This window comes from Corvus moneduloides, chromosome 32 (genome assembly GCF_009650955.1).
Source record: "Corvus moneduloides isolate bCorMon1 chromosome 32, bCorMon1.pri, whole genome shotgun sequence".
Classification (NCBI taxonomy): domain Eukaryota; kingdom Metazoa; phylum Chordata; class Aves; order Passeriformes; family Corvidae; genus Corvus; species Corvus moneduloides.
This window is the reverse complement of record NC_045507.1, coordinates 894,997-907,547: the sequence shown is the minus strand read 5'-3', so window position 1 is coordinate 907,547 and position 12,551 is coordinate 894,997. Positions and strand designations below refer to the sequence as shown.

Here is a 12,551-nt window from a genome sequence, read left to right as displayed (position 1 = left end):
TTGGGGCGGGAACAAAACAGACGGAACTCAGGTTCGGGAAACACTTCGCGCCCGGAGCGCCCGGAAGTGACACGTAGGAAGTGGCCGGAAGGCCCGGGGGGGACACACCGGAAGTAGCGGAGGCCGCGTGGAAGCGCCGGGATGGGGCGGCCCAGGAAGGTCGGGAAGGAAAAACCGGGAAAAACCCGAAAAAAAGCGGGGAAAACCGGGAAAATCGAGGGGAAATGGGGGTCTGGGAGGCTCAGGGAAGCGGCGGCGGGTCAGGAACGGCGGGGGGAAGGCGGCGGCAGCGGGAATGGGCCCGGAGGGGGGGGATTTGAGGTCCCAAAATTTTGGGAATCGTGGGGGGAAAAGTGGGATCGGGTGTGGGGGAGGGCCGGAATTCCCAACGTTTGCGGTCTGCGGCCGCTCCTGAGGGGAAAAGAGGGGATTTGGGGGTGGGAATTCCCCAAATTCGGGGTCTCTGTTCCTTTTCCTTCGGGAAATCGGGATTGGCGGGCTCGGAATTCCCAAAATTCGGGGCCTCTGCTCCTTTTTCCTTCGGGAAATCGGGATCGGGGGGGTTCAGAATTCCCGGGATTTTTGGGGTCGCTCCCAGCATTCCCAGGCGCGGGAATTCCCGGGATTTTTGGGGTCGCTCCCAGCATTCCCAGGCGCGGGAATTCCCGGGATTTTTGGGGTCGCTCCCAGCATTCCCGTTCCGGGTGTTCCGCAGAGCCGCTGGCAGCGCCGGGAGCGCGCGCGGGCTCGGGAGCGCGCGGAGCTCGGGTTCGGCTCCGCCCCGCACTCGTTCGTGTTCCCGCGGGGCCGCCCCGGCAGCGGCGTCCGGAGCCTCGTCAGGGACCTGAGGCGGGTCCTGGAGCCCTACACGGCCCGGAACCTGCAGGTGAGGGACTGGGAGCACTGGGAGGGACACTGGGGGCACTGGGAGGGACTGGGATGGGCACTGGGAGGGACTGGGGTTACTGGGATGGGCACTGGGGTTACTGGGATTGGGGCACCGGGAGCGTCCGGAGCCTCGTCAGGGACCTGAGGCGGGTCCTGGAGCCCGACACGGCCCGGAACCTGCAGGTGAGGGACTGGGAGCACTGGGAGGGACACTGGGGGCACTGGGAGGGACTGGGATGGGCACTGGGAGGGACTGGGGTTACTGGGATGGGCACTGGGGTTACTGGGATTGGGGCACCGGGAGCGTCCGGAGCCTCGTGAGGGACCTGAGGCGGGTCCTGGAGCCCGACACGGCCCGGAACCTGCAGGTGAGGGACTGGGAGCACTGGGAGGGACACTGGGGGCACTGGGAGGGACTGGGATGGGCACTGGGGTTACTGGGGTTACCGGGATGGGCTCTGGGGTTACGGGGATGCGCACTGGGGTTACTGGGGTTACTGGGATGGGCACTGGGGTTACTGGGATTGGGCCGTTCCTCCCAGGAATTCTGCGGTTTCCAGGGGGTTTCCCTCAGGAATTCCAGGTTTTCCCCTCAGGAATTCCGGGTTTTTTTCCCTCAGGCACTCTGGGTTTTTTTCCCTCAGGAATTCCGGGTTTTTTTCCCTCAGGAATTCCGGGTTTTTTCCCTCAGGAATTCCGGGGTTTTTCCCTCAGGAATTTCGGGTTTTTTTCCCTCAGCAATTTCGGGGTTTTTTCCCTCAGGAATTCCGGGCTTTTCCCTCAGGAATTCTGGCTTTTTTCCCTCAGGAATTTCGGGGTTTTTTCCCTCAGGAATCCGGGTTTTTCCCCTCAAGCACTGCGGGTGTTTTCCCTCAGGAGATTCGGGGGTTTTTCCCTCAGGAATCCCAGGTTTTCCCTCAGGAATCCCAGGTTTTCCCTCAGGAATTCCGGTGTTTTCCCTCAGGCATCCCGGGTTTTTCCCTCAGGAATCCCGGGTTTTTTCCCTCAGGAATTCCGGGTGTTTTCCAGGTGCGCCGGAGCAATTCCCTGCGGGACCTGGTGGCCGTGGCCGGGCCTTTGGGAGTCTCCCAGTTCCTGGTGCTCAGCAAATCCCAGACCGGGATCAACCTCGTGAGTCCGGGGCCAGTCCGGGCCGGGATTTCCAGGGAATGCTCGGGAATCCGGGAATTCGGGAATTGGGGGTCCCCGGGAGGGGCTGGAATTCCCAAATCCTCGGGCTCCCGGCCCCTCCCAGACGGGGAAAAAAGGGGAGGGAAGAGCTGGGAATTATTTGAGAATTTGGGAATTGGATTCCTGGCATTTCCTGGGGTTTTTCTGGGATTTTTTCCTGGATTTTTCCAGGATTTTTTCCGGGATTTCTCTGGGATTTTTCTGGGATTTTTCCTGGGATTTTTTCCAGGATTTTTCCGGATTTTTTTCCAGGATTTTTCCTGGGATTTTTCCAGGATTTTTTCTGTGATTTTCCTCAGATTTTTCCGGGATTTTTCTCAGATTTTTCTGGGATTTTTCCTGAGATTTTTTCCAGGATTTTTCCGGGGTTTTTCCTGGACTTCTCCAGGTTTTTTTCCCAGGATTTTTCTAGGATTTTTCCTGGTTTTTTTCTGGGATTCTTCCGGGATTTTTCTGTGATTTTCCCAGGATTTTTCCAGGATTTTTTCTGGGCTTTTCCTTGGATTTTTGCGGAATATTTTCAGGATTTTTCCTGGATTTTTCCGGGATTTTCCCGTGATTTTTCCCAGAATTTTTCCCAGGATTTTCCCAGGATTTTTCCTGGGATTTTCCCAGGATTTCCCGTAATTTTTTCTGGAATTTTCCCGGCATTTTCCCACCGCTGAAGCTTTTCCTCTTTTCCCAGAAAATTTTCCGCCTGCCGGGGGGTCCCACCCTGACCTTCAAAGTGCTGCAGGTGGGAATTTGGGGGATTTGGGGAATTTGGGGGATTTGGGGCACTTTGGGGGGATTTGGGATTTTGGGAAGGCTGGGAGGGTTTGGGGGGGTTTTTTTTGGGATCCCTGAGGGTTTTTAAGGAATTCGTGGGGTTTTTTTGGGATTCCGGTGGGAATTCCGGGGATTTTTTGGAATCCCATCCTGGTTTTTCCCCATTCCCAGCACTCCCTGATCCAGAACCTGGGGGGTTTTTTGGGATGGGATTTTTTTGGGATTCTGGGGTGGTTTTTGGGATTCTGGGGTGGATTTTTTTGGGATTTTCCGAGGCTCCCATCCCATTTTCCACCCCCCCAGTACTCCCTGGTGCAGGACGTGGGGGTTTTTTGGGATTGGGGTTTTTTTGGGATTGGGGTTTTTTGGGGTTCTGGGGTGGTCTTTTTGGGGATTCCAGTGGGAATTCCAGGCTTTTCCCGGCTCCCATTCCCATGTTTCCCCCCGCCCCAGCACTCCCTGGTGTGGGACGTGCTGGGTTTTTTGGGATGGGTTTTTTTGGGATTCTGGGGTGGTTTTCTTTGGGATTTTCCCAGGCTCCCATCCCATTTCCCACCCCCCCAGTACTCCCTGGTGCGGGACGTGCGGGGTTTTTTGGGATGGGTTTTTTTTTTTGGGATGGGGTTTTTTGGGATTGGGGTTTTTTGGGGATTCTGGGGTGGATTTTTTTGGGATTTCCCAGGCTCCCATCCCTGTTTTCCCCCCTCCCCAGTACTCCCTGGTGTGGGACGTGCAGGGTTTTTTGGGATGGGGTTTTTTGGGGATTCTGGGGTTTTTTGGGGATTCTGGGGTGGATTTTTTTGGGATTTCCCAGGCTCCCATCCCTGTTTTCCCCCCTCCCCAGTACTCCCTGGTGCGGGACGTGGTGTCGGCGCTGCGGCGGCACCGGATGCACGAGCAGCAGTTCCGGCACCCCCCGCTCCTGGTGCTCGGGAATTTCGGGACGCCCCAGATCCACGTGAAGCTCACGGCCGGGATGTTCCAGGGAATGTTCCCGGCCCTCAACGTGCACAGGGTGAGCGGGAAAGGGGGAAAAACGGGGATTTGGGAATGGGGGAAAAGGGGATTTGGGATTGGGGAAAAAGGGGGATTTGGGATTGGGGGTAAAGGGGATTTGGGATTGGGGGAAAAGCGGTATTTGGGATTGGGGGAAAAGGGGGATTTGGGAATGGGGGAAAAGGGGGTTTGGGAATGGGGGAAAAGGGGGATTTGGGAATGGGGGAAAAGGGGGATTTGGGATTGGGGGAAAGGGGAATTGGGATTGGGGGAAAAGGGGGATTTGGGATTGGGGGAAAGGGGAATTGGGATTGGGAATGGGGGAAAAAGGGGGGATTTGGGGGCTGGGAATGAGGGAAAAGGGGATTTGGGATTTGGGAATGGGGGGAAAAAGGGGGGATTTGGAAATGGGAATGGGGAGAAAAAGGGGATTTGGGATTTGGGAATGGGGAGAAAAAGGGGGGATTTGGAAATGGGAATGGGGAGAAAAAGGGGATTTGGGATTTGGGAATGGGGAGAAAAAGGGGATTTGGGATTTGGGAATGGGGGAAAAAGGGGGTTTGGGAATGGGGGAAAAAGGGGGGATTTGGGAATGGAAATGGGGGAAAACGGGGATTTGGGAAAAAAGGGGATTTGGGATTTAGGAATAGGGAAAGGGGGATTTGGAACAGGGAAAGGGGAATTCGGGATTTGGGAAAGGAGGGAGTCGGGATTTGGGGGCTGGGAATGGGGAAAGGGGGAGGGATTTGGGATTTGGGAATGGGGGAAAGCAGGATTTGGGATCGGGGAAGAGGAAAAGGGAGGATTTGGGATCTGGGGGGGGTTGGGAAGAGGGGGAGGGGCGGGAAAGGGGGGAGAGGGGTCCGGGAAAGGCCGGGCCTGGGAATGTTCCTTTTTCCTCATTTCCCTCCTTTTTTGTGCTCTTTTTTGTTCCTTTTTTGTTTCTTTTCCCTTTTTTTTGTTCCCCTTTTTCTTCTCTGTTCTTTTTTCCTTTTTCTTTTTCCTTTCGATTTCCCTCTCCTCCTTTTCCTTTTCCTTCCAATTTTTCTTTCCCCTTTTTCCTTTTTTTTCCCCCTTTTTCCCCCCTTTTTTCCCCTATTTTTCCCCCTTTCCCCCCTTTTTCCCCCCTTTTTTCTCCCCTTTTTTCCCCCGTTTTTTCTCCCCCTTTTTCCCCTTTTCCCCCCTTTTTTCCCCCTTCCCCCCCTTTTTTCTCTTTTCCCCCCTTTTTTCCTCCCTCCCCCCCTTTTTTCCCTTTTTTTCCCTTTCCCCCCTTTTTTCCCCTCCTTTTTCCCCCTTTTTTTCCCCTTTTTTCCCTCTTTATTTCCCCTTTTTTTCCCTTCTATTTCCCTTCCCTCCCCCCTTTTTCCCTCTTTTTTCTCCCCCTTTTCCCCCCCTTTTTTTCCCCTTTTTTCCTCTCCCCCATTCCCATTTCTCCCATTTTCCCCGTTCTTTCCCTCTCCAGGTCAATCTCAACTCCATCCGTCGCTGCGTCCTCGTCTCCTACGACGCCGACTCCCAGCTCCTGGAATTCCGCCATTAGTGAGTGTGGGATCCCAAACCCGGCCCCAATCCCCAATTCCCGTCCCAAATCCCCCAAATTCCCATCCCAGATTCCCCAAACCCAGCCCCAATCCCTCAATTCCCATCCCAAATCCCCCAATTCCCGTCCCAAATGCCCCAATTCTCATCCCAAATCCCGCAATTCCCGTCCCAAATCCCGCAATTCCTGTCCCAAATCCCCCAAATTCCCATCCCAGATTCCCCAAACCCAGCCCCAATCCCTCAATTCCCATCCCAAATCCCCCAATTCCCGTCCCAAATGCCCCAATTCCCGTCCCAAATCCCGCAATTCCTGTCCCAAATCCCCCAATTCCCGTCCCAAATCCCCCAATTCCCATCCCAGATTCCCCAAACCCGGCCCAAATCCCTCAATTCCCGTCCCAGATTCCCAAATTCCCAAATCCCCCAATTCCCCTCCCAGATTCCCCAAACCTGGCCCCAATCCCCCAGATTCCCATCCCAGATTCCCAAATTCCTCTCCCAAATCCCCCAAATTCCCATCCCACATTCCCCAAATTCCCCTCTGAAATTCCCCAAATTCTCCTCCCAAACTCCCCTCCCAAATCCCCCAAATTCCCCTCCCAAATCCCCCAAATTCCCATCCCAAATCCCCCAAATTCCCCTCCCAATTTCCCTGTTTTTCCATCCCGCTTCCCCATTCCCTCTTTTTTTTCCCCTTTTCCCTTTTTTCCCCCCTTTTCCCTTTTTTCCCTCTTTTCTCTTTTCTCCCCCTTTTCCCTTTTTTCCCCCCATTCCCGTTCCTTTCCTGTTCTTTGCAGGGTTCCCGTTCCCAATCCCAGCACTGTGAGTGTCCTTCCCATTCCCCATTCCCGTTTTTCTCCAATCCTTCCACCTTTTTCCCAAATTCCCGTGGTTTTCCCCCAATCCCAGCACTGCCAGTGCCATTCCCATTCCCGTTTCTCCGTGCTTTTCCCATTTTTTTCCCAAATTCCCACGATTTTCCCCCAGTCCCAGCAGTGTCAGGCTCCTTCCCCGTTCCCACGTTCCCGTTTTTCCCAAATTCCCGTGGTTTTGCCCCAATCCCAGCAGCATCAAGGTCGTTCCCGTGGGGCTCAGCCGCGGCCTCCGGAAGCTTCTCCAGGAGAAATTCCCCGACCTGAGCCGGGCGGACGACGTCAGCGAGCTGCTCACGGGGTGAGGACACCTCGGGGACCTTGGGGGGACCTTGGGGACATCAGGGACACCTTGGGGACACCTTGGGGACGTCAGCGAGCTGCTCACGGGGTGAGGACACCTCGGGGACACCTCGGGGACACCTCGGGGGGACCTTGGGGACATCAGGGACACATCAGGGACACCTTGGGGACATCTGGGACACCTCGGGGACATCAGGGATGCCTTGGGGGGGACCTTGGGGACGTCAGTGAGCTGCTCACGGGGTGGGGACACCTCAGGGACCTTGGGGACACCTTGGGGACCTTGGAGACATCAGCGAGCTGCTCACGAGGTGGGGACATCACAGGGGGACCTTGGGGGGACACCTCGGGGACATCAGGGGGACCTTGGGGGGACACCTCGGGGACACCTCGGGGACATTGGGGACGTCAGGGACACCTCGGGGACACGTCTGGGATAGTGGGGGACATCGGGGACATGTCAGGGACAGCTTGGGGACACTTTGGGGACGTTGGGGACACCTCGGGGACAGCTTGGGGACATTGGGGACACATCTGGGACAGCTTGGGAACATCGGGGGGGACACTGGGGACACCTTGGGGACATTGGGGACACCTCAGGGCCACTCTGGGGACACTGGAGACAATGGGGACACCTTGGAGACATCGGGGGACATTGGGGACACCTTGGGGACACCTTGGGGACATCTCGGGGACACCTCAGGGACACTTTGGGGACACTTTGGGGACACCTCGGGGACACCTCGGGGCCGTGTCCGGGGACGTCCCCTGGGCCCCCGCGGTGTCACCGGCCCCTCCCCTCCCCCCCCAGGGGCGTCGCCCTGTCCGAGAGCGAAGCGGAGCCCGACGGGACCCAAAACGTGCTGGAATTGCCCCAAAACTGCGCCGGGCGCGGGAACGCGGTGACACAACAGAGCGCGGTCAGGCTGACCGAGGTGGGACTGGGGACACTGGAGAGATACTGGGGGATACTGGGGGGGACAGGACACTGGGGGATACTGGAGGGGACTGGGGAGACTGGGGGACACTGGGGGGACTGGGGACACTGGGGGATACTGGGGGGACACTGGGGGGGACAGGACACTGGGGAGACTGGGGGGACACTGGGGGACACTGGGGGGACTGGGGAGACTGGGGAGACTAGGGGGGACTGGGGACACTGGGGAATACTGGGGGGGACAGGACACTGGGGGGATACTGACACTGGGGGGATACTGGGGGGGACAATGGGGACATCATTAGGGACACTGGGGGACAGTGGGGACACTGGGGGGACGCTGGAGGACACTGGGGGAACACTGGGGGACACTGGGCGGATACTGGGTCATCACAGGGGGGACACTGGGGGGATACTGGGGGCACCGGGGACACACTGGGGGGACACTGGGGACACCGAGGGGACCCCAGGGTGGGGGTGGGGTGCCAAGTGCCACCGCGTCTCACCGGGGTGTCCCCCCCGTGTCCGCCCCGTGTCCCCCCCCCAGATCGGGCCCCGGCTGACGCTGCAGTTGGTGAAGGTGGAGGAGGGGCTGGGCCAGGGCAACGTCCTGTACCACGGGCTGGGTGAGTGTGGGGAGGGGACACACCTGGGAGGGGAGAGGGGACACACCTGGGATGGAGGGGACACACCTGGGATGGAGAGGGACACACCTGGGATGGAGAGGACACACCTGGGATGGAGGGGACACACCTGGGATGGAGAGGGACACACCTGGGATGGAGGGGGACACACCTGGGATGGAGGGGACACACCTGGGATAGAGGGGAACACACCTGGGATGGGGGGGACACACCTGGGATGGAGGGGACACACCTGGGATGGGAGAGGGACACACCTGGGATGGAGAGGGACACACCTGGGATAGAGGGGGACACACCTGGGATGGAGAGGGACACACCTGGGATGGAGGGGACACACCTGGGATGGAGAGGGACACACCTGGGATGGAGGGGACACACCTGGGATAGAGGGGACACACCTGGGATGGAGGGGACACACCTGGGATGGGAGAGGGACACACCTGGGACAGGGGAGAGGGGACACACCTGGGATGGAGAGGGACACACCTGGGATAGAGGGGACACACCTGGGATGGAGGGGGACACACCTGGGATAGAGGGGACACACCTGGGATGGGGGGGACACACCTGGGATGGAGAGGGACACACCTGGGATGGAGGGGACACACCTGGGATGGGAGAGGGACACACCTGGGATGGAGAGGGACACACCTGGGATAGAGGGGAACACACCTGGGATGGGAGAGGGGACACACCTGGGATAGAGGGGAACACACCTGGGATGGGAGAGGGGACACACCTGGGATAGAGGGGACACACCTGGGATGGAGGGGACACACCTGGGATGGAGGGGACACACCTGGGATGGAGGGGGACACACCTGGGATAGAGGGGACACACCTGGGATGGAGAGGGACACACCTGGGATGGGAGAGGGGACACACCTGAGATGGAGAGGGACACACCTGGGATGGGGGGGACACACCTGGGATGGAGGGGGACACACCTGGGATGGAGAGGACACACCTGGGATGGAGAGGGGACACACCTGGGATGGAGGGGACACACCTGGGATGGAGGGGACACACCTGGGATGGGGGGGACACACCTGGGATGGAGGGGACACACCTGGGATAGAGAGGGACACACCTGGGATGGAGGGAACACACCTGGAATGGAGAGGGACACACCTGGGATAGAGGGGGACACACCTGGGACAGGGGAGAGAGGGACACACCTGGGACAGGGGAGAGAGGGACACACCTGGGACAGGAGAGAGGGACACACCTGGGACAGGGGAGAGAGGGACACACCTGGGATAGAGAGGGACACACCTGGGATAGAGGGGGACACACCTGGGATGGGAGAGGGGACACACCTGGGATAGAGGGGACACACCTGGGATGGAGAGGGACACACCTGGGATAGAGGGGGACACACCTGGGATGGGGGGGACACACCTGGGATGGAGAGGGGACACACCTGGGATGGAGGGGGACACACCTGGGATGGGAGAGGGGACACACCTGGGATGGGGGGGACACACCTGGGATGGAGAGGGACACACCTGGGATAGAGGGGGACACACCTGGGATGGGAGAGGGGACACACCTGGGATGGAGGGGGACACACCTGGGATGGAGGGGGACACACCTGGGATGGAGAGGGACACACCTGGGATGGAGAGGGGACACACCTGGGATGGAGGGGGACACACCTGGGATGGGAGAGGGGACACACCTGGGATGGAGGGGACACACCTGGGATAGAGGGGACACACCTGGGATGGGGGGGACACACCTGGGATGGAGGGGACACACCTGGGATGGGAGAGGGACACACCTGGGTGACACATGAGGGAGGGGTCTCACCTGTCCAGGTGTGCCCAGCTGTGCCCAGGTGTGTGTAAGGGCATCCCAGGTGTGCCCAGGTGTGCTCAGGTGTGCTCAGGTGTGTGTTAGAGTATCCCAGGTGTATCCCAGCTGTGCCCAGGTGTGCTCAGGTGTGTGTAAGGGCATCCCAGGTGTGCCCAGGTGTGCTCAGGTGTGCTCAGGTGTATGCCAGGTATGTGTTAGAGTATTCCAGGTGTGCCCAGGTGTGCCCAGGTGTGCTCAGGTGTGCTCAGGTGTATGCCAGGTGTGTGTTAGAGTATTCCAGGTGTGCCCAGGTGTGCTCAGGTGTGCTCAGGTGTATGCCAGGTGTGTGTTAGAGTATCCCAGGTGTGCCCAGGTGTGCTCAGGTGTACCCCAGGTGTACCCCAGGTGTGCCCAGGTGTATCCCAGGTGTGTGTTAAGAGTATCCCAGGTGTATCCCAGCTGTGCCCAGGTGTGCTCAGGTGTATCCCAGGTGTGTGTGAGGGTATCCCAGGTGTGCCCAGGTGTATCCTAGGTGTGCCCAGGTGTGCCCAGGTGTGTGTGAGGGTATCCCAGGTGTGCCCAGGTGTATCCCAGCTGTGCCCAGGTGTGCTCAGGTGTCTCTCCCTGCCCAGCCCCCAAAGGTGAGGAGGAGCTGCGGGAGCTGCTGGCCCGGAAGGAGCAGCGGCTGCAGCTCAGGGCCGAGCGGCGCCGGAAGCAGGAGCAGGACCTGGAGCGGAAACGGCAGCAGCGGCTGCGGCACAGGTGAGAGCCAGGGGTGCCAGGGCCAGGTGAGGGTGGCAGGAGGCTCCCAGGTGAGGGAGCCTGGCCAGGTCCATCCCCAGGTGCCCCCTCACCTGTCCCTCACCCGTCCCCCCTCACCTGTCCCTCCCCTCTCCGTCCCCCCAGGGAGCGCAGCCTGGCCGGGATGGGCCGGGCCGGGCCCAGCGCAGCCAGGGGTGCCACAGGTGCCACAGGAGGTGGCACAGGAGGTGGCACAGGCGGCTCAGGAGGTGGCACAGGAGGTGCCCAGGACGGTGACAGCGGCGCCGAGGACCCCGGCACACCTGGGGCAGGTGAGGCCGAGCCGTCGGACGAGGACGAGGCCGAGTACTACAGACAGGAACTGGGGGAGGAGCCCGACGCAGGTGAGGGCTGGGGGGGCTCCAGGGGGGTCCAGGTGACTTTGGGGGGAATAAAGGTGAATTTGGGGTTTCCAGGTGGGTTTAGGGGGAATAAAGGTGAATTTGGGGTTTTCAGGTGAGGTTTGGGGAGTCTCAGGTGGTTTTGGGGCGGATGAAGGTGAATTTTGGGCGATCCAGGTGATTTTGGGGGGGGGGGTTCCAGGTGAGTTTAGGGGGATCCAGGTGATTTGGGGGGGATAAGGGTGAGTTTGGGGTTTCCAGGTGGGTTTTGGGGGGTTCCAGGTGAGTTTAGGGGGGGTTCAGGTGATTTCAGGGGGGGGATAAAGGTCAGTTTTGGGGGGTCCAGGTGATTTAGGGGGAGTTCCAGGTGACTTTTGGGGGTGATAAGGGTGAGTTTGGGGGGACCCGGGTGATTTTGGGGCAGATAAAGGTGAATTTTGGAGGTTTCCAGGTGATTTTGGGGAGGGCTGGGCCCGATCCCCCCTTCCCCTCCCCCTTGGAAGTGGCTGATGACGCAAAATTCCGTGAATTCCCGTGATTTCGGATCAAAGTAAACGCTCTGACACTTCCGGGCCCATCCTGGCACCCCAAATCCCCCTTTTTTTCCTCCCAATTCCCATTTTTTCCCCTCTGAATTCCCGTTTTTTCCCCCCAGATCTGTTCCCAAGCCGCTCCAAGAGGAAGCGAAGCCCCTCGGGCGCTCCCCGAGCCCGGAAACGACGGAGGCAGAGCCGGGAGGGGGCCCTGGACACCCCCAAATCCCACCCTGGAACCCCCAAATCCCAACGGAGAACCCCCAAATCCCACCCCAGGAAACCTGGGACCCCCAAATCCCAACGGGGAACCCCAAAATCGCATCAAGGCACCCCCAAATCCCATCCTGGCACCCCAAAATCCCACCCAGGACGTCCTAAAAACCCCAAATCCCAACGGGGAACCCCCAAATCCCAAGGGGGAAGCCCAAAATCCCACCCTGGCACTCCAAAATCGCATCAAGGCACCCCAAAATCCCACCCAGGACGTCCTAAAAACCCCAGATCCCAACGGGGAACCCCCAAATCCCACCCAGGACATCCTAAAAACCCCAAATCGGCCCCGAAGCCGAGGAGGGGCCGTGGGAAGCTCCTGACCCTCAGGAAAACCCCAAATTTCCATCGGCCGGGACGGGCCCGGAAAGGGAAAAACTGAGGGGGGGAGGGGAATTTGGGACTCCCCCAGTCCGGCCGGGATCGGGAATTGGGGTCTCTGGGATGGATTTTGGGATCCCCCCAGGGGGGTTTTGGGGTCTTGAGGATGAATTATGGGATCCCCAAGCTGAATTTGGGATCCCCCAGGAGGAATTTGGGGTCCCCAGGGGGAGTTTTGGGGTGTCCTGAAGGAATTTTGGGATCCCCAAACCACCCCCCCAAACCCCACGTGAGACAACCCCAAAAAATGGGGAAAAAACACCCTAAAAATGGGGGAAAAACCCC

General features: G+C 59.0%; 1 protein-coding gene across 6 annotated transcripts; it reads left to right on the top strand.

The window, feature by feature from the left end:
* The first annotated feature begins 57 nt into the window (after positions 1 to 57).
* On the top strand, positions 58 to 12,347 carry LOC116437025 (suppressor of SWI4 1 homolog). 6 transcript variants are annotated; one of them, XM_032094554.1, is made up of 14 exons: positions 58 to 159; positions 716 to 886; positions 1,918 to 2,019; positions 2,765 to 2,815; positions 3,692 to 3,862; positions 5,306 to 5,382; positions 6,451 to 6,558; positions 7,372 to 7,495; positions 8,045 to 8,123; positions 10,570 to 10,699; positions 10,844 to 10,914; positions 10,948 to 11,082; positions 11,735 to 11,858; positions 12,045 to 12,347. In XM_032094554.1, the coding sequence occupies exons 1-14, from the start codon at positions 142 to 144 to the stop codon at positions 12,265 to 12,267; spliced, it is 1,584 nt and encodes a 527-aa protein (XP_031950445.1). In that variant the 5' UTR covers positions 58 to 141; the 3' UTR covers positions 12,268 to 12,347. The 6 variants fall into 6 exon arrangements, with proteins under 6 accessions (XP_031950445.1, XP_031950444.1, XP_031950443.1 ...); XM_032094553.1 differs by having other exon boundaries at positions 6,454 to 6,558; positions 10,844 to 11,082; XM_032094552.1 differs by having other exon boundaries at positions 10,844 to 11,082.
* Positions 12,348 to 12,551: the final 204 nt, after the last annotated feature.